General features: G+C 44.2%; 1 protein-coding gene across 1 annotated transcript in view; it reads left to right on the top strand.

The window, feature by feature from the left end:
* Positions 1 to 22173, top strand: part of CRTAM (cytotoxic and regulatory T cell molecule) — a 30531-nt gene continuing 8358 nt past the window's right edge. The window contains exons 1-7 of the mRNA XM_084781664.1: positions 1 to 62; positions 7600 to 7740; positions 9752 to 9904; positions 12116 to 12259; positions 13017 to 13178; positions 16069 to 16149; positions 20042 to 20125. Coding sequence (XP_084637790.1) covers positions 17 to 62; positions 7600 to 7740; positions 9752 to 9904; positions 12116 to 12259; positions 13017 to 13178; positions 16069 to 16149; positions 20042 to 20125 — 811 coding nt within the window. The 5' untranslated portion in view covers positions 1 to 16. The remainder of the gene's footprint in view (positions 63 to 7599; positions 7741 to 9751; positions 9905 to 12115; positions 12260 to 13016; positions 13179 to 16068; positions 16150 to 20041; positions 20126 to 22173) is intronic.

Raw genomic sequence — 22173 nt, 5'->3', positions numbered from 1 at the left:
GTTCAGCACAGCCAGCATGTGGTGGGGAGCTCTCAGCTTGCTGTTCTGGGTCCCATTGCAAGGTAAGACTTAGAGTGTTTGTGCTCAGCTGACTGAAGTTGGCTTTTTGTTTTGTTTTCTTGCCAAACCTGCTTGTCGGTCAGCTGTATTCTCGGAGCTAATGCCCCTCTGGCTGCACTCGACTCACACATCGGAGGGCAGTTACTGTGTCTATTCTGTCTCTTGTTCAGCTGCTTTTCAGGAGAGAGGCACCGTAAAGCCTGCATCTGTGGGATCTGTTGTGATGCAATGTGACCAGCTTCCCCGTCTGTCTGAGGTTCATCAGTTGAAAAGACATCCATTTCAGATTTCAAAACTTTCTTGCTGTGTCAGTCTTTGTTAGATAATTTCTCTAAAATTTTCTCAGATTTTGCCTTTTGTTACTGTCCCCGCCTCCCTGCCCCAGCTGTATTGGAACTCACTCTGTAGACCAAGCTGGCCTCAAACTAACAGAGATCCACCTGCCTCTGCCTCCCAAGTGCTGGGATGAAAGGCATGCGCCACAATCGCCTGGCTCAGTTTTTGCATTTTTAGAAGAACAAGTTAATAAGTTTTTGATCTGTCAAACTCCTCATTATAAGACAATCTCAAACGCAAACATTCTTTGGCAGTGGTGAGGCACTAGTCATTTCTAGTTCAGTTCAGAGAAATAAGAACACAGTGAAAACTGCACTTTTAAACATGTATTTATTTTTAATTCCATTGGGTATGAGCATTGTGCCTGCCTGAGTGTGTGTACAGTGTGCACGCAGTGTCCAAGGGGGTCAGAAGAGAGAGTTGGATCTTTTGGAATTAGAGTTACAGAGAGCCATGAGCTGCCCTGTTAGCGCTGGGAAGGAACTTGAGGCCTCTGTGCGAGCGGCCGCTGCTCCTACCAGTTAAGCCATCTCTCCAGCCCCGAAAGCTACCTGTTTTATAGACATCAGCTATACTTCACATTTGCCTACAATTTTGTTTTTGAGTCCTAATTCTACTGTAGCAACTGTGACAATTAGAGGAAGATACAATCACCTTTTTCAGCTTAGGTCAAAGTTTTTCCTACCCAAGTGTGGGGGCAAGGGTGAGGGAATCACGTTCTGGTGTCCCAGGTCTCTGATGGCCCTTGTGTCACATGTGTAGAAAAGGACCACGTACAGAGTCACTGCTCGACTCCACGTGCTTGCTTGCTCCCACATAGTGACTCTCCTGCTCTGCGTCAGGTAATTCACCTACCCCTCTCATCTGTACTCATTTCAGAACAGCAAGTGAAGGAAGCGGGCAGCAAGATTTTTTTTTTCCATAGGTTTTCAATTCCTGAGCTCGGTCCTTCAACTGGTGCCTTCCTTTCCGTTCCCTGTACCCTGAGAAATTTAACAAGGGTTCCATTGTGGTAATGAGTGACATTAGTTTCTTCAGTAAGTGGCTTAATGAACAGCTAATGCATTCTGAAAGGGTACATTTGGACAGCCAAAATTACGATGGTTTCAATTATTCCAAGGTTTAAAGCCTTCAACTGACCTTAATTTTTCCAGGCTTCAAACTTCATATATATATATATATACACACATACATATATATATCCCATAGAAGCCAGCATGGTGGCGCATGCCTGTAATCCCAGCACTCAGGGAGGCAGAGTTCGAGGCCAGCCTGGTCTACCCAAGTCTACACAGATAAACCTTGTCTCTAAAAACCAAACAAAAACAAAAACCTATAGAAAAAAGTTTTAAATTAAAGAGCAAAAACAAACGAATCATATCTTAAAATAAACCTAATCTGAGCATGACAGTGCACATCTGTAACATCAGAATTTGGGGCAGGGGGATCACCATGAGTTCAAAAATCAGTCAAGGCTACACAGTGGATATCACTAAATGCAGTGCAACATAGCAAGAGCCTGTTTCAAAAATTAAGAAAATAAAAAGATAAGCTTAATACAAGTCTACTAGAATATGCAGCTTGCTTGTGATTTATATGGAGGGAGAAAAAAAAACAGTTATTGTGTCATGCATAGTGCTGGGTAAACTGTTAAGGACACTGATTCCCAGCAAAAATGCCAAGGTAGATATTGATACCTTCAGTCTGTACAGGAGAAAGACTGAGGTTAGAGGAATTTAACTAACCTGTTCACACTGACCTAAGCCTGCTCAGTCCCCTCAAGTCCCACATGGGCAGGAGCTGGTCATGCTGCTTTCTTGTCAACATGAGGGCAGCAAAACATCCACTTTGACACGGCTGTAACGTGTCAGCCGCCTTTAGCAAACTAGGCAGTAGGAAAAATCACCATGGTGGTTTCTGAGACTGCCAGAGATTTACAGACAAAAGAATCTCATGACCTTGGGCCCTGGTCCTCTTTTCAAGGCTCCTGGAATGAATAATCTCTAGGGTGGATAAAATATAACGGGAACAAGTCTGGATTGTTTTTCTTCTCTTTCCAAAATTCACTCTCCTCTCACTTACATTATGGACAGTGGACAGGTCAAACCCAGCACCAACTTAACCTCCCTTCTCAGCTGCGGGAAGGACGGCCTCCGCAAACCTGAAGCATTCCTTTCTTCTCTTACATCAAGTCAGCCTCTTTGTGACAATCTGGGAAACGACTTGATTTTTGACAAGTATAATTTATTTTCACATCTGTAGTTTTCTCTGCCTATTCTATCTAAAAATAACACCAGTCTCTTCTTGTAATGCTCTGCACTGAAGCGCGTTCCTGCCTAACTCTCCGGAGGAGCCATGGAAACGGGACTCCAGTCTGAGAAGTCACTCCCTGTGTTTTTAGCTCTATTTGATTTTAAGTCTCTAGTATTTGATGTCACCGTTACAGAAAGAAAAAAAAAAATTAGAGGTCTGTTAAAATACTTGCCTCTGAGGTTTTACATTTGTCCCTTTTGCCCATTAGTTCAACTGATATCTAAAGACCTAACTTTGTTCTGGTCCCTGAGAGTAGTAGTCAATATATGGCACATTTGCCCCAGTCCCAGCCATTGGAATCCTTTAGTGGAGAAAAGAGAGCTAGTCAGTTGGAAGGAGAGGAGTAGGCCTGTTTTCTAGTGATTGTTTTTAATGTGTTTGTGCGTGGTATGGATGCACGTGCCATATTTGTGTGCACATGTGTGTGTGTGGCTGTGCATGAGAATGCGTGTGCAAGCCCGAGTGTGATATTCAGAATCTTCCTTGATCACTCTCCACTTATTCATTTGGAGGCAGGATCTCTCTCAGACAAGCCTAGAGCTTGCCAACATGGCCTGCCTCCCTAGGCAGCTTGCTGCAGGGATCCCCTGCCTCTGCCTCCTAAGTGTGGGAAGTGCAAGCGAGCTACCACCCCCTCCCCATGTACTTGTGTCGGTTTCCATCCTCTTGCTTGCTCCGCACACGCTCTAACCACTGAGCAGTCCCCGCAGCCTTCTACTTGGATGTTTCGACAAAAGTTGCAACCTATGAGTTGAGTCTCCATAAGGAGAATCTTAGAGGACATAAGAACAGCTGGGCAAAAGCGGCTTTGCAGCCTGAATCTTTCAGGACCCAAGGAGTGTCCCTTCACATGGAATATCTGGGAGGAGCATCATCCAGTAAGACGGGAAGAGAACATCTGAGGAAAATCGTGAGGGATTTTAGCCTGGTCCCTACATACAAAGGGAACCACAGAAAATGCTTTTAAGCATTCCTTATTTCTCTCTAATAATAATACACATGCGGGGTGTGTGCATGTGAGTGCAGGCACCAGTGAAGGCCAGAAGTGTTCGATCCCCCTGGAGCTGGAGTAATAGACAGCTGTTAACTGCTGAACATGGGTACCAGGAATTGAACTCAGGTTCTCTGCGTTAGAGGCAATGCTATTTTTTTATTTTAAGAGTATGGGTGTTTTGTCTGCATGTATGCCTGTGCACCCATATGCATGCCTTCAGAAGCCAATGAAGTCATTGGATCCCTTGGAACTGGAGTTACAGACTGTTGTGAGCCACCTGTGGGTGCTGGGAGTCAAACCATCCTCTGGAAGAGCAGCAAATGCTCTTAACTGCTGAGCCATGTCTCCAAACCCAGGAATATATCTATCTATCTATCATCTATCTATCTTTCTATCTATCTATCTATCTATCTATCTATCTATCTATCTATCTATCTATCTACTTTCTGAGACAGGGTTTCTCAGCCCCAACTGGCCTAGAACTCAGAGAAATCTGACCGTCTCTGTCTCTCGAGTGCTGTAATTAAAGGCATATGCCACCAAGTCTGGCCCTCAGGAAATATTTTTAAACGAAGGAAGACCAGACCATCTTTAAAATGTCACTCTAAGAGACAGTTTTTAGAGTGGTCTAGCAAGAAGCAATGGGAGCCTCAACCAAGGACACTCCCGTAGTGTGAGGGAAGAGTGAGTTGGTTAAATCAGTGCTGTGGAGAGATGGAAGGCCGGTGTGTGGCTGAATGTCTGGTGGCCACATTCACTAATGTACAGAAACACTGCAGTTGAGCCTGCGGCACACCTGTGTTAGTTATGAGAGCAGGAGAGACACAGGGGACAGGACAGATCCCGATTCCAACTGGACATGCTGAGTTTGGGGCGCTGCAACACTCTCTGCTTTGGTTTTGAATTTATTACATGCAACAATTAGGCACTACGACAATTTTTTAAACGAATATTATCTTTTCAGTCTCTCTGATAACCTGTACAGAGGCAAGGAACCCTCCACTGTAGCTTCCCACTAACCGTGGGAAAGACCGAGGAGTCTTACAAATGCACTGGATTAGCCTGTATGTGCTTCAGGAGATGGGTGTGACTGCCACTCACCCTTTGCTTAAAAGTTGCTCACACGTGCTTTGGTGACAAGCCATCCACTGAAAGGAACACAGTTTGGTGTGTGTGTGTGTGTGTGTGTGTGTGTGTGTGTGTGTGTGTGTGTATACACTTGTGTATGCTGGTGTATGCAATGCAGAGGTCAGTAGAGAATACTAGGTGGATTCCTCTAATGCTTTCTCCCTCATTCCCTTGAGACATTCTCTATTAAACCTGAAGCCCACTGTTTTAGTCAGACTGGCTGTCAGCTACCTCCAGGGATCTTCCTATGTCTGACTCCCAACACACACACACACACACACACACACACACACCTAAACAGGGGCAAATAGGAAGTTGGCACGTGGCCCTCAGGGCACAAGAAAAGCTAATCGTGAGTGAGAATGCAGTACAGCTTTAACATCTATGGGGAGGAAGTGGTAAGAAAAAACAAAACCTCACACCTCGTTGCCCTGACGACAGGTGAAAGTTTGACTCCAAAGTTAGGTGAAAGAAAAGCGAAAAGACGGCAAACTTCCCATGCAGCTTCCACCAGCATGAAGAGGACTACACACCATTTTCCTTGGAAGGCTTCCCTCTGGAGACTCAGCACAGTGTCTTCCTCCTGCATCCTTTGGCAGACCTAGACATCCCAAGTAATATTTTAAGTGTGACAGCTAAAACAAAGCTGGGTGGGCCTGTGCTTTCACCATGGACAAGCCGCTGTCTCTACACCGATTTCCTGCTGCAGGATCAAACATGGGGCTGACGTTAAGACCAGCAAAGCCCACAAGGAAGAGTGGTACAGCTTGTCACACTCTAAGGACGACACTGTAAGAGTCTACTGACTTTATTTAATTCATGAGCACAAGACTATTTCCCATGAGGAAACTCAGGCAGAATTCTGGCTACCAGGCCTCATTGTCTGTTTTTGAAAGCACAGATGTCCTGGTTACTTACTTACTTACTTACTTACTTACTTACTTACTTACTTAGTTACTTAGTAATTGAAGCCAGCACCTGCAGCATGATAGGCACGTATTCTACTGTTGGAGCTGCATCTCCAGCTCCACACACACATCTCTCCCCCTCCCCTTCCCTCTTCCCCCTCCCCCCCAGTCTCCCTCATCTCTCTCTCTGTGTATACACATATTTAAGTATGTGTGCACATATGTGTGTGTGGCATGCATGTATGTGGAAGCTAGAGGTGAACACTGAGTGTATTCAGACAGGGTCTCTCTTTGAACCTGGAGCTCATCTTTTCTGCTAGACTAGCTGGCCAGCAAGCCCCCCAGGGGGTCCTCCTGTCTCCACCTCCACAGCGCCAGGATTGCAGATGAGTACTCTGCACCTGTTATATACATTTTCAGTGGGTGCTGGGGTCCAAGCTCAGACCTCCCATGATTGCGTGGCAAGCATTTACAGTCTAAGTCATTGCTCCAGCCTCACAGGGACTCATTTGCCCACGTTGGCTGATGCGATAGATGTTTTTCAATTAGAAGTAAAACAGATTGTTTTCCTGTGAAAGTCAGTGTGAGTACAACACAAAAATTCTGGGTTGTTATTGTTACAGCCTACATAGAAATTTAGGGCTAGGGATGGGATGCACAGGAAAGGCTGTACTGTCCAGGGCTCCCCAAAGCATTTTCCCTGCTACTTAAAAATTATCTCAAGGATGCTGGGCATGGTGGCTCATAACAGTAATCCCAGCACTTCAGAGGCTGAGGCAGGAGAATCAGGAGTTAAGTGCCAGCTTGGGCTATGTGGTGGGTTCAAGGCCAGTCTGGGCTACAAGAGACATTGTCTCAAAAGAGGATTTTTTTTCACAAGGTGTGTATCACAAGGAAATAAACTTCTTTCCTTTTTCCTTCTTTGTTTTTTAGGTTGAAGATAGGGCTATAAAACATTTTCTGGTCATAATTTATAAATATAGTATTTTTCTGGTTGGATAGTTTTTACACCCTCCTGGGTAAGAATTACATTATACCTCGGAAAAACAATTTTGTCTAAAACATGAAGCAATAATGAATGATGATAAATGTGCCAATTCAGTAAAACAAGTTTATTCTTCCTTTATTTTCTTTCTGGGACAATACATTTGTCACTGCTTAGAGTCAGTTCTTCATCATTCTCTGGGGGATTGTGATTCGGGGAAATCAGACTCATGTATTGGCTAGAGAAATACCTGTGTGGTAGAAGGTAGCTGGGGTGGATTTATCTCCTCCCAGTGAGCAAAGGCCCAAGAAGTCACTAGAGCACCATGGATGGATGGATGGATGGATGGTGTGTGTGTGTGTGTGTGTCTGTCTGTCTGTCTGTCTGTCTGTGTGATTGGATTCAATCCAGGGCTTCTCCATTGCTAGAAAGCACTTTAGCACTGAGCAACATTGGGAACTGCAAAATCCCCACCCGGCACAAACTCAAAGACAAGCAATGTAGCTTGCAAAGCACCCCATTTTATAAACTGAGTCAGTGAATGCTGTGTTCCTGGGCTCATCACTCCGATAGGTCTGTGTAGTTATAGATGTGGACTGAAGTCTACACCCTGATTCCAGCCCCATGAGCTCTGTGACCTTGAGCTGGATGGATTCATTCATCTGTAAACTGAGCAACAGATCTCTTCTTTGGGTCGGTGACTGCTTTTGCTGCCAGGGCACTTATTATCAGGTTTGACAACCTGAGTTCAGTCATGGGACTCACTTGGCAGAAGGACAGAAATGAACCCCTGGGGTTCTCTTCAGACTGGCACACCTCATACACGCATGCACCCTGCCTGACTTTCCCCGCTCTCTCTCTCTCTCTCTCCACAGCAGCCTTTCTGAACATGGAAACCATCATGGTGGAGGAAGGCCAGATGCTCACCCTTAAGTGTGTAACTTCTCAGACAAAAAATGCCTCTCTCCAGTGGCTGGCCCCCTCGGGGTTCACCATTTTTTTAAATCAGCATCCTGGTAAGTAGGTTGGTGGGGAGAAGGAAAATAACAAAACTCAACTTAAGGGATTTCCATCTGGGCCAGGCTAGTGGGACAGAAAGCCCACATGAGTCAGCCAAAGGGTGGGCTCTGGCCACCCACTGTTACATGTGACTCACACCTCAGAGGCCTGTTATATGACACATGGCTGTTTTGGGGGGACAGGAAGTCAGAAATGGAAATCCCATCAGAAAGGTTGTTAAAGGGGGCTCAAATTACAAAGCACCTTTCCACACAGGCATCTCACCCCCACATCACTTTTTGACTCCCAGTGACCAGGAAACACCCACAGGAAAGCCACAGGCAGGCAACAGGCTGCCTTGGTGGACCTTCCCGTGGCAGTGACGCATCACCGTCTGGCTGGAGTCAGCTGCAAAGTCACATTACCCTATCTTTGCCCTGTTAGACTTCAGACCAAGATTCCCAGGCAATGGAAATTGACAGGATGCACTTTAGTCAGGAGGATGGTCGTGCCTTTCTCCATGTCACATGTGACAAATATGTGTCATGTTTGAGATGGAAAGAAAGGGACAAACCACACATCACTTAGACCATGGACAGGAATTTACCAAAGACTCTTTCATAATGAGACCACGTGATATTGCTGTCAAGTACTTGAAAAAATCACAACCAGCAAGTTAAAGTCCACAAACAGAGCCACTAAAAAAGATATGCTTTGTCAATACTGTTGAATTGATACATATAAATATAGTATTCATATATGTATATAAATAATAGTAAATATAAACTAGTCAATACATCATCCTAAGCGTACAGGCTATTAATAGCACATCCAATAGACTAAGTAGATGCAAGTTGAGAAAAGTTACAGAGAAATGATCTTTGAGTAGGAATAACTCTGTTAAAAGCTTTGTGTTATTGTGTTAATTCTCTTTGGAAGAATGAGGAGTTCTCCAAAGTCAGAACAAGAAGACGTTCTGAGGTTCCTGCAGCCAAACCCCTTAATTCACACCGAAATGTCCCCAGATGGAGTCATCTTGCCCTCTGGTTGGCATTTGGCAGTGTCCGAGAACTATTGGGGTTGTTACAAGTTGGGAGTGGGGATGCTGGCTCTGGAGTCTAAAAGGCAGAGACCAGGCGTGCACTAAAGATCCCACACTGCACGCTGCAGCCCCACAACGAGGAACTCTTGGCTCCCATGTCAATAGAGATGAGGCTGAAAACCCAGAGTGCTAGCTCAGGAGGCATCTGGTCCCAAGAGGCACACCCATCCTTTTGGATGAGAAACATGCCCTTGGCCAGTCATCCATGGTCTAACTCTGTTTACCCTTGTGCATGGGGTGCACCTTTAACAGTTAAAAGCAAACAAACTCGCTCTTTCCAGAGCCTCTGCTTTGCCCAGGCGCCTTTGACTTTAAGTGAAATTCCCAGGTCAGTATGTAAACAAGATGAAGAGTGACTCCCCATGCTGGGTCAGCACTTTATGAGCTGGCTTTTTTGTACTATGGGCTAAATCCCTGGAAGGACTGAGTCAAAATCCACAGGAATCTTCAAATAGTACTAAACATTTGTCTCTGTGTGTGTGTGTGTGTGTGTGTGTGTGTGTGTGTGTGTGTTCTTTCATTTTTGTTTTTTTGAGACATGGTTTTTCTGTGTAGCCTTGGCTGACCTGGACTCCGCTTTGTAGACCAGGCTGGCCTCGAATTCACAGAGATTCCGCCGGCCTCTGCCTCCCAAGTACTGAGATTAAAGGTGCGCGCCACCACGCCAGGCTAATAAACATTTCTTAAAGTAAAAACTGAACGCACTCAGCTGGCGTTATCTCTCCTCCACTGCTGACATTTGTTGCGACAAGACAAACCACACATACATCAGGTTTCAAAGAAGCAAATGACAGCAGGTCATTCATGAAAGCACCAGAAGCCTGGTGTGGTGGCATGTCCCTTTGATCCCGGCAAGTAGGAGACCAGAGGCAGGCACTCCAGTGGGCGAGCTTTCCTCTTACCAGCTTCTTTTGCCTCTTGCACAGCTTTAAAAAGCTCTAAATACCAGCTTCTTCACCATTCGGCTGCACAGCTCTCCATCAGCGTGTCCAACGTGACTCTACAAGATGAAGGCGTGTATAAGTGCTTACACTATGAAGGTCTCGTGAAGATGAAGCAAGTGAGAGTGGTTGTGTTAGGTATGTCCCCAGTAGAGGAACTCCCCTGGCTGTCATAGTGTGACAAATGCAAACTGCACCATTTTTATCTATGTATTAAAAAAACAAAAAAAAGATCTGCAGATGAGCATTGCCACGGGGCTCATGCACAAGTCAGAGGACAGGACTGCGGTCTTTCCTCCCGCCATATAGATCTTGGGGATTGAACTCAGGTTGTTGGGCTTGGTAGCATGAACGTCCCTCTGCTGAGCCACCTCCCCCAGCCTACTCTAAAATTTCAACGAATAATTTATAAGATTTAATTCATTTTCAACTATGTGTCTGTGTTTATGTGAGCATAAAGTGTGGGTGCCCAAACAAGCCAGAAGGCATTGCCAGACCCATTAGAGCCAACAGTTGATTGTGAGGCCTCCCAACATGGGTGCTACGCACCAGATGCAGGTCCTACGCAAGGACGATATTCCTTCTGGCCCACTGAGCCAGCTCCATGAAGTACCATTTGTAAACTTGATGTTTTAGTTTTAGAAGTTTTACGTCTAGCAGGAGCTTCTCAGGGTGACTCTTTTGTTGAAAGAAAACTAAAGAGACCATTTTGTACGGCAAGCTCCAGACTCAAAAGTAAATTGATACATTTGCCTTGGGCGTCAACTAAATTTTCTTTACGGGAAACTAAACGGAAGTAAGGTTCCTATTTTCTAGGCTGTGCCTATGTGCCAGGCAGCATATGAGACTCTGGGGGAATACAAAGTGTAGCTATCATCTCCGCCCTTAAGGGGTTTGCCCATTATTTATTTCTACCACTGAGCTGGTTAGGACAGCTTCTAGGCTGCCACAGCACTGTCATAGCACCGAGCCCAGAGGAATTTTTGCTTTTCTGTGGATGCTACTGAGGACTGAGCTCAGAGCTTTGAGTGTGGCGAGCACATGCTCTACCACAGAGCCATCCCTCTAAGCCCCAAGACATGCCCTCTGACTCAGCAGCTCTCAACCTTTCTGACGCTGCAACCCTTTAACACAGCCCCTCATGCTGTGGTCACCCCTCACCCCCCCACCACATACCACTAAATTATTTTCACTGCTACTTCATAACTGTAATTTTGCTATTGTTGTGACTCGTACTGTGTATCTCTGTGGTTTCCGACGGTCTTAGGCGACTCCTGTGAAAAGATTCTTTACCCCCAAAGGGCTCACGACCCACATGTTGAGAACTGCTGTTCTAACTAAAAACATAGGCCCTAAGTCCACAGCCAGACTTGGATCTCTCCTTCCCATCTTTGCGGTGCCAACAAGCAATCCGTCTAGAGCCTGCCCCAGGCCCAGTCAGTGCTTTCCCTATGTCTGGATGGATTCAATAAATGCATACAAATGCAGTTCTCCATGAAAGCAAATATAGACTTGGAGAAAAGAAAAAGCACACCCAGCTAAAAATAATCTCCAGGGCAGCAGTACAAAGAGAAAAGACCATGGGTCCTTGTGAACCGAAATGTTTTGATGTAAGGAAGGGGCATAAGAAATTAATGTTGCCTTTATTTGCATAAACTTACAAAAGTTTAGACCTAAAAAGCCAGCTCCTTTGTGTTAACGGCTGACATACCAAGAAGCTGGAGGACTTGCTGACGTTTCTACAGCTAGCTGGTGACAGGGAGGGGACTAGAAGGCAGGTCTGTCCCGAGTGTCCTGGCAACCGTGGTGCTACGTCCCATTCAGGCTGCTGTGCTAAGGACGCCTCTTTGGGAATTCTCAGGATTTCTCGGTCACATACTCGGCAGCAAACATCCTGACTTCAGCCAAGTTGGTTCTTCAGAAACATAACATGATTGGATTCCCGGAAAAGTTAAGCAAGAAATAGGACCCGTACTTAAACAATCATCCTACAGCAAACCCTAAGATACACAGGGGCTGCGCTTTGCCAACACATGCAGACCAGGTGGGCGGGGAGCCGTCTCATTAAGAAAAGTGCTTGCCATGCAAGCCTGACAAATTGAGTAAGGACGCCCAGCCCACTGCCCATATAAAAGCTGGGCACAGGCAGCTTTAACTCCGGCACCAATGAAGGTGACGGGTACATTCCTGGAGGTCACTGGATGGCCAGTCTAGCCGCATCCAAGAGCTTCAAATCCTCTGATAGACAGTGATCAAAGAGTACACTTGAAATCTACCTCCGGCCCTTACATGCCTGTGCACACACATGCTCACCTACAACTCAGCACAGAAAAATTAATTTTCTTCTAGTGCCTCCTTTCCAGCCAACTGTGGAAGCTTCAGTTCTCAGAAGGGAGAATGGAGAAAAACATGTCGTGCTGAAGTGTTCCACAGAGAGAAGCAAGCCCCCTCCACAAATCACCTGGCTTCTGGGGAGCGGCCTGGAGATCTATGGTAAGCTGAGAGGGTTCTTTGTTTGCTGTCTTGCTAAAATTTCCAAAAGCTTTTTAAGTGTTATGGCGCCCTCTGGTGTCAAAAGGTATCCAAAGATGGCACTCTTTACATGAGTTATGCTCCAGAGAAATTAGCATTACAATTATCAAATTTTTGCCTAATTTTAAAAGGCTATCCCAAACCATAATTTTTAAAATTATGGTAGAAATATAAAGCGGGTTATTTATAATACTTCTTAAAAGCTGACAAAATTCTCAAAAATAAGTGTAACACTGAGTATAAGCCTTTTCACAGCCATAAAATTGGAAACAAATTTAACATTATATGTGTACGCATGATATTCAGCTTACCAAGTCACTGTGTCCCAAGAAATCACACCATAAGGTGTTTTTCATTAAAGTTTTCTTTTTAAATTTACTTTTACTTTATGAGCATTGGTGTTTTGCCTGCCCATATGTCTGTGTGCGTGTCAAATCTTAGAGTTGCAGACCGTTGTGAGCTGCCATGTGGGTGCTGGGATTTGAACCCCGGTCCTCTGGAAGAGTAGTCAGTGCCTTTAAGTGCTGAACCATCTCCAGCCCTCATGAAAGTTTCATTAACGCTCCAGCTTGCCAAACGATTTCATCAGCCTAAGACACGCTTTGAACACTCAACATTATCCTTAGTGTTAGACTGCAGTTCTGCTTGCTGTGTGTGACAACCATGCAATAGAGCTCCACAGCCATAACCTTTCCCGTTTCTTTAAAATCCTGTGCAGGTGAACACCACCATGAATTTGAAACTGATGGGAAAACGTGTAACACCACCAGCACGCTCATAGTCCACACATACAACAAAAACTCAACAGTGCACTGCATTATCCGGCACACGGGCCTGCAGGGAAGGAAGCTGGTTGCCCCCTTCCGGTTTGAAGATTTGGGTAAGAAGAATGGTTATGTTTCACTGTCTTTAATTTACCATAATATTTCACTATTGTCCTAGTTTGCTTCCTTGTTGCGGTGATAAAACACTGACCGAAAGCAACTTAAAGGAGGAAAGGGTTTATTTAATCATACAGCACTCAGGTCACAGCCCATCACTGAGGGAACTCAGGGCACGAACTCAAGGCAGGAACCAGGAGGCAGGAACTGGAGCAAAGGCTATGGAGGAGTGCTGCTAACTGATGCTCCTTGTGGCTTGCTCACCCTGCTTTCTTATAGAACCCAGGACCGCCTGCCAAGGGGTGGCAGAGTTCAACCCTTGCTTAAGCCTTCCCAGGTTAATCATCAGTCAAGACAGGGCACTACAGACACACCTGTAGGCCAATATGTTTTCACTTGACTTTCCCTCTTCACAAGTGTGTCAAGTTGACAATCAATAATAGGCATCATAGCTATCTACTGACTATCTAGAGCCATGCCAGATCTCCAGAGAAATATTCGAAATGGGCCATTATATCAACAGTAGCTGGCTTCTGTTTGTTTATTACTTTTTTTCTTTGATGAGCCACATCTATGGTGGGTTAATACCCACTTATAAGTGAGCATATGCCACACGTGTCTTTTGTTTACCCAATCAGTTAAAAAAACAAACTTACTAGCTAAGAATGTTTTAAAGCACTGTAACAGGTAAGCGTTCTGAGGCTCTGCACCTACACTCCTCTGGTGGGATGCTGGGAGCATAAGGATGCTCCTAAGAATGTGTCACATCTAGAAATAGGCAAGGTTTCTAGAGAACAGAACAAGAAGGGTTAAGTTCTCCAGGGCACTGATTTGCTTCGTCTGTTTGGGATTCCAAACAAAGAACTTTTAGTTCCCATCACTAATGTGGAAGTGGGGTTTTACAGCCTTCAGCCACAGCTCTCAAATGTTTTCAGTGTAAATACCCCCCACACTCTGTGTGTGCATATGTGTGTTTGTCTCTCTGTGTATGTATACGTGTTTGTGTCGGTGTATGCACAGTGTGCCAGTGCAGGTGTAGGTGAAAGCGTGTGTGGCCAGAGGCCAACATGCCTTCCTCAGTCACTGTCTAATCTTACTTCTTGAGGCAGTCTCTCACTGACCCTGGAGATCATTGGTCTGGGAGACTGCCTGGCCAGCAGGTGACATAGATCTGCCTGTCTCTGCCTCTGAGTGCTGGGAGAACAGGTTTGTGCTGTTCAGGCTTATCAGAGGGTGCTAGAGATGCTGACTGTGGTCCCTGCATTTACATAACAGGCATTTACCAGCTGAGTCCTTTCCCCAGCCCACCTTCCACACCCTTAAGGATGACTGAGGACCACAATGAACTTTTATATATTGAATTGTCTCTGCTACTATTTACCTATTAGTAATTTAAACTGAGAAATTTAAAATACATGGTTAAGTGATTTTTGAAATAATAAATCTACTATATGTTAACAGGCATTGCATAGTTTTATGAGAAATAACAACGTTACAAACATTGGTGGGAAATTTTCATTTTATGCTTTTTTAAAAACGCTTGATGTCTGGCTTAATAGGAAACAATGCTGTTTTCAATCATTTCTGTGTCCAATTATTTCTACTGCATTATCTTGCTTGAGATAAGTATATAATAATTCACTAGAGTCATCAGGCATTCCAGACAAGCCTGGTCTATATGGCAAGTTCCAGATCAACCAAAGCTATTATACAACAATAGCCTGTCTCAAAAAGCAAGCAAAACTGTATCATCATAGGTAAAGGGAACTTCTGAAATGTTGTCTTTAATGGTTTTTCATAATTCTCCTCATTTCCCTTAAAGTTTTACCCTCAATCCAGGGTTTTGTTTTTGTTTTTTGCAACTGTTTAAAAATTACATATGCTTAATTACTAAAATGACAATTTTAAATCACAAAAAATTCTTTGATTGAATGAACATTGAGAAGCATCCATAGCTTTTAGGAACTGATACCCACCTCTCACATATTGTATGTTGATAGACAGTGAGGTACTTAAACACTTACATGCTTCCTGGAGGCTGGCCTTTTCACTAACTGATGAAAATGATCTAAGCTGACTCTTGGGAAATAGCCACAAACTTTTTTTTTTCAAGACAGGGTTTCTCCGAGTAGCCTTGGCTGTCCTGGAATTCTCTTCGTAGACCAGGCTGGCCTTGAACTCACAGAGATCCACCTGCCTCTGCCTCCTGAGTGCTGGGATTAAAGGAGTGCCCGGCTCACAAACATTTCTTTATGTTACAGAATAAAGTTTAGTGAGCATTTCACTTAGTAAACAGGCATTACAGCATTAAACACTTTATATGAGTGGAGTTATTGCTGCACATACACACATACACACACGAGGCAAAATCTAGCAACTGTATTTCACACATATGGGGAAATGTTCAGTGCTGGATAAATTAAGCATTTGGCTCAAATCACTGAGGACCATGCAGATAGTAGCATTGAGATTCAGCTCTATCTGCAGCTGGAGAAATGTGTCAATGATATGGAAGTGTATCTCCTCTGGAAATGGGAAAACCTCCATATGCAGAGGGACAGACAGAGGAACTGATAGGGTTGTGCAGAAGGACACAGTGAATGCCCTATGCCTGCTACGGCCAAATGTCCTTGCACACAGGGGTCCCAGCATGTTGTACTCTCAGCCAGGTCACCTAGCAGATGGGCAAGCAGCAGGGGAAAGATTCAAGACACAAAGTGTGGGGCTCCAGGTTTCAAAACACACACACACACACACACACACACACACACACACACACACACACACACGAAGTGGGTAGCAGGCAGGCTCTGTGCACGGTGACACTGAGCGCAATGTGGCTAAAGCTGATCTCGGCGGTTGCAGAATTTTGTTTTTCCCCCTTTTTAGTTGCAGATCAAGAAACAGCTTCCGATGCCCCGGAGCAGAGCTCCCTCTCCTCTCAAGGCCCCCAGCAGCCCACAAGTACGGGTAAGTCTCAAAAATTACTGAAACCTCAGAAGAAATGTCTGGTTGTGAATGCACATTTTTAATCCTACATTTAAAGAAAAAATTTTTTTCGAGACAGGGTTTCTCTGTGTAGCCTTGGCTGTCCTGGACTCTCTTTGTAGACCAGGCTGGCCTCAAACTCACAGAGATCTTTCCTGCCTCTGGCTCCCAAGCATTGGAATTAAAGGTGGTCACCACCATGTCTGGGCTAAAGAATATTTTTTAAACTTGTGTATGTGTATATATATGTGTATGTGTGTGTGTGTATGTATGTGCGTGGAAACCAGAGGCTGATGTAAGAATTTCTTTCCTCAATCACTCTTTCTGCCTGGTTCTTTTTGATTGATTAATTGATTTTTGAGACAAGGTCTCTTACTGAACTCGTAGCCCAACATTTCAGTTAGACTGGCGGGCCTGCAAACAAACCTGTCAGAATCTTGTCTCTACTTCCCTGTGCTGGGTTGCATGCACGTGCTACGGTGTCTGACTTTTATGACTTCTATGGGTAACAGAATTCAAGCCTTCATGCCTGCATGCTGAACACTTTACCCACTACACCATCTCTCTAGCCTTCACATTTATTTTTCATAAGACTACGTAGACCTCTCTCCGGTTGGCTCCAGTTTTACGGTGTCCCAGGATAGAGTCAGGTCAAGAACTCTTATTTCATGAGTTTGGTGTCATAAGGCCTTATCAGGTTAGAGATCTTAAGCTGGAGATCTAACACATGCACACACACACACACACACACACACACACACACACACACACACCTGTACATATGACTGTGCCATGCAAATGACCTCTGAGACGAAGGCAGAATTGAAGTCACTTAGGAGATTTACTCCTGTCTTCTGCCTACATCACCCCTAATATAAATACTTCCCATGTACAGAGGCCTAAGGAGCAGAAGCCAGGGACAGAAGTATTGTCAGTCACTATGAGCTCACTCACCTTTGAAGGCACTTGGTTGTCAAGGACATGGGTCAATCTTTTTAAATTATTTATTTTTATGTGCATTGGTCTTTTGCCTGCATGTCCATGTGAGATCCCCTGGACCTGGAGTTCAGACAGTTGTGAGCCACCATGTTGTTGTTGGGAATTGAACCCCAGGCCCTCTGGAAGTGCAACTGTCTGAGCCATCCCTCCAGCCATGGGTCACTTTGACAGGGTGGAGCTATAAGAAGAGGTTAGAAAGTCTTGTATTTTAGATAATGAATTAACTAGTTAATTTGGGGGAAATTATTGTGTAGTTCATTTAACTTTATGCAGCATTGTATGTGGCAATAGTGGGTTCTCAGAAAATGTGGAACAACTGGTGTGTGAATTAATGAATGAATGAATGAATGAATTGATTAATTAACTAATGAGAGATGTTGTTGGTGTTTTGAACATGCTAGCTAGCCTCCCTCAGGAAGATATGCACTCCTGCGCGTTCTCTATAATAATTCCATCTGGGAGGGTAAATGTCTTTGGGTCATTATCATGTTCGTAGTTTTGAGCAACATGTCACATTTTTTTAAAAAAAATCCTGTGCCCTGAATAACGTTGAAAAGTAAATGTTTTGGGTTTTTAAACACTGAAAAATACAATATGTACTGTACAGGGTTTTTTCAAGAGTAGTGGAAATTGAAAACATTATGAAGTGCGGCAACCACATCCTTGCTTTAATAATCCAATATTTTTAAACGTGTTTGGAATCTGGTTGTTTTTAAATTGCCTGGCACCACTACCGAACAACTCAATTTTCTGCTCCGCATTTTCATATACAATGCAGGGGTTAAGAGACATGGTCTGTAAAATTCTTCTCGGCTTTCAATTTCTGCAATTGTATTGCTGTTAATAATATCTATTTCGAGACCAAGAGGCTTCATTCCCCTTGGGGCCACGTAGTGGCGCTGTGCGATGGGCAGCTGAGAGAGAGGGGGGATTGGAAGCACAAACAACAGAACTCCAGAAAAGCTATCTTACTGTGCTTGTTCTTCTGCTAAAGCCTCACAATTCCTCCTGCCTCTAAAACACGGCGCCCAGGCCTTGGGTTGGCAGCTGAGAGTCTAGCACAACACAAAATACTTTGCCATGTGCATCTCTACCCAGGTTTTCCCCCAGAGAGCCCAGATGCTGTCCCTGTCGTCCTCCAATATTCAGTGGTTCTCTTGAAGCATCCCATGGACCTTCTCCCTAGTCGTTCTCACTCAAGAAGGAAACACAGAGTGATGATTCTCATTTACACTCCCAAATTAGAAAACAAACTGGGAGTTTTCTTGCTGACCCTGCTACGCAATTGCTTCAGGACTAGGCCTTTTGCTAACTGCTCAAAACCTGTTCTCTCGGAGCTGAGGTGAGATACCAACACATCAGCTACATACCCTGGTGCACACTAAATGGTCAATGAAGGGTTGCCTTTATCAGTAAACAAAAGGAGTGTAGCCATTTAGGACTGTTTTTGTAAGAAACTGGAAGTTCAAAGCAAAATATCACAGGCATAGAAAAACAAAGACTACATGTTCTTTCTCATATGTGGGAGCTAAAAATGTTTACTAGGGGCTAGGGAGGTGGCTCAGAGGTTAAGAGCACCGGCTGCTCTTCCAAAGGCCTTGAGTTCAATTCCCAGCAACCACATGGTGGCTCACAACCACCTACAATGAGATCTGGTGCTCTCCTCTGGCCTGCAGATGTTACATGCAGGCAACACTGTATGCATAATAAATAGATAGATATTTTTTTAAAATATTGACCTAAAAGTAAAAGCAAATACAAGTGTAATTATTATTAATAGAAACTCAGAAGGGGAGGGGTGGGGAAGGGGAGAGGGAGGAAGGAGGACAGATGATGAGTGCCGAAGGCCCGTTAGAGATGGGGACTGGGTTCTGGTGTTCTGCAGCATGGTTGGGTGGCCATAGATTAGAACAACCTACCACAGGGGCTAGGAGAATGACCCAGCAGGGTAAGGCCTTCTGCACATACATGAGGACCTGAGTTCAAATCCCCAGCATATGTGTAAGAACCTGCAGCATGCATTACATCAGCCCTGGGGAGACAGGGATGGGTGTTTCCTCGAGGCTCGCTGACCAACCAGTCTAGCAGGTTCCATGAGAGAGAATCTGCCTCAGAAAGTAAGATGGAGGCTGGCATGGTGACACATGCCTTTAAATTCAGTACTCAAGAGGCAGCGGCAGGAAGATTTCTGTGAGTTCTAGGCCAGCCTGGACTATGCAGAAAGATGATATAATATAATATAATATAATATAATATAATATAATATAATATAATATAATATAATATAATATAATATAATATAATACATGGGAATGATGGAAAAGTGGCCCAAAATCACGGTCAGTCCATTAAGGAGCCACAGCCATCAAGGGCTATAGTAGAGAGAGAGCAAGAGGGGTAAAGCCATTTCTTTAAAATGAATTTGGTCTAAGCTTGAGAAATGACTCAGTGAAAAGCACTGGTTGCTTTTCTGGAGGTTGCAGGTTCGATTCCCAGCATTGACATGGTGGCTCACAACCATATTTAACTCCAGGGGATCTGACACCCTCTCCTGGCCTTTTTTGGGTACTTGGCACTCACTGTGGTGCATACATACATACATACAGACAGACAGACAGACAGACAGACAGACAGACAAAATATCCATTTACATAAAATAAATATATTTAAAAGGAACTCGCTCTCATGTAATCCCATTAGTTCTTCCACGTGGATGGTGCTTTCTGGACCTAATCCTCTTAAAGACTCACATGTCCACACTATCACATCGCAAGTCAATGTCAACATGAGGTTTAGAGGGAAGGCCAAGCCAGAGCAGTTATTGGATGAGTCACATATATAGGATATGTTGTTTCATGTCTTACTCTCACCTTAGTCTCAATGATGGAAAATTCCAGTATACCAGAGACTGACAAGGAAGAGAAGGAACATGTCACTCAAGACCCTGCCTTGACCACTGGTGAGTGTCACCTACTACATTTAGAACAGCTGTTTGGTATTTTGACCTCCTGGTTGTATGTAGTGGCCTCTTCAGTCCTTGCTTTCCTTGACCTTCTACCCTCAAGACATGTCAGTCACGCCCCTGTCCCATCATGACTTCCTTAACCTACTACCCAGTGCTGTTGTTTTCGCTAACCACTGCATCTCTCCAGTAGTTAACTAGCTCTGTTTCTTTCCCTGGGTTCTTTTGTTTTTAAAGGATTTGTCTTTAATGGGTATGAGTGTTTGCTTGAATGCTTGTTATATATACTACATGTGTGCCTAGTGACTGTAGAGGCTAGAAGGGGGCACTGGGTCCCCAGAAACTGGAGTTACAGACCACTGTGGGCCACCATGTAGGCATATGAGACTCAAACATGGGTCCTCTGAAAGAGTAGCTAGTGCTCTTAACTGCTGAGCCATTTCTTCAGTCACCTCCTCTGAGTTCTTAAATGTAGATGTTCTTGACGTCACTGCTTCATCCAGTCTTTGTTTAAAGTTTGTCTTTTGGGAATTAAACCCAAGATTTCGCACACGGTATGCAAGCATTAACCACTGAGCTACAGTCCCCAACCAGCTTCCTTTAGTTTATACAAAGCTCACTCATTCCTGTGTTGTTTCTTGCTGCCTATACATGGATGGGTTCCATACTTAAATGTTCCTGGGATGATCACTCTCAATTCCAGTCCATGCTCCTTTTTAAAAAAAAAAGTTGATTACATGATTACTTATTTGTTTGTTTAGTTATTTACTTGGTTAATTATTTGTTTGTGGAAGGGGGCATGCCATGCACGTGGAGATCAACTTTCAGGAGTTGGTGCCCCCCTTTCTTTCTGTATGTCCCAAGAATCAAACTCAGATCATCAGGCTAGGCAGCAGGCACCCTTACCTGCTGAGCCATCTCACCAGCCTTCTCATTCTATTTTCTTCCATGTCTTTAGTCAAATGTCCTCTCTCCTAAGCTCAACATTTTAAAGAATTCAAGTAGCATCGTTTTTCACAAATCAGCTTGTTCAAAGCATTGTGTACTCCTAACCATTCACTCTCTGTGTAGATACAGATCTAGACGCACACACGTGCACATACATGCAGTTGCCAATGGCTCGTGAGTCTTCTCTCCCAGGTGTATTGTCTATGATCATAGTCACTCCCTTAATATAGGCCCTTGTCTTCTTGTAACTTCAGCTCTTCCTTGTCTGGTCCAGGCTTAGCACCATTGAAACAGACCCTTGTAGCCTGCACACTTGTGTATTGAGAACCTTTCTGGCTTTCCATAGTCTATAACATGTAATATAAGCCCTCCATCTGCATAAGGTGTGCTCTGCCACTTACCTCTGCATTCTTGCTTCTAGAAAGTCCCTGAAAGTTACATGACGATCGGAGGCTCCATCCTGTATCAAGAGCCCTGCCTAGTCTATCCTTATCACCCCGTGGTAGAAGAGGCTTCACCTAAATGGCCTTGCTTCTCCCCCAAGGCTGATACCTGTCTCTGAATGCCCAAAAACACTAGTCTGTAAATGCACATGATTCTGGAAGTTAGCACATCTTACTTCTGTTTGCCTTTTTAAACGTATTTATTTTTATAAAGAGAAAATGATCCCCTACGGCTTATGGATTATGTCCTAGGCAGCTTCAAGTACTCTGTTCTCAACTGAGCCACCATTCCTTAATTCTGAGCCTGTCGGCTGAGATGAAGGACTTTTGGCAAAATTATAGACTAGTTTAGAAGCACTTTCAAGAGCTCCTCAAGTGTATCCCCTAATGCCTTACGAGGACCGCATTTAACCTAGCCAAGGTACAAGGCATTTTGTTTTATTTGGATAGTTTTTTCCAAACCCCTTAATCTCCCGAGCTACTGAGCTGCACTGTGCTGAACAAACATTCCTCATAGCTACTTAAAATTCCCAGACTGTAATTTAAGTCACTATTCTTGTGTGCCTTCTCTAGAAATGAAAAAAAGAACTAAATGTCTATGTCATTTATAACAGCAACAACAACAACAAAAAAACTTTTCAAATTATCCATTAG

Source organism: Acomys minous (genome assembly GCF_964271855.1).
Source record: "Acomys minous genome assembly, chromosome: 5".
Taxonomy (NCBI): Eukaryota; Metazoa; Chordata; class Mammalia; order Rodentia; family Muridae; genus Acomys; species Acomys minous.
This window is presented reverse-complemented; position numbering and strand designations above follow the sequence as displayed.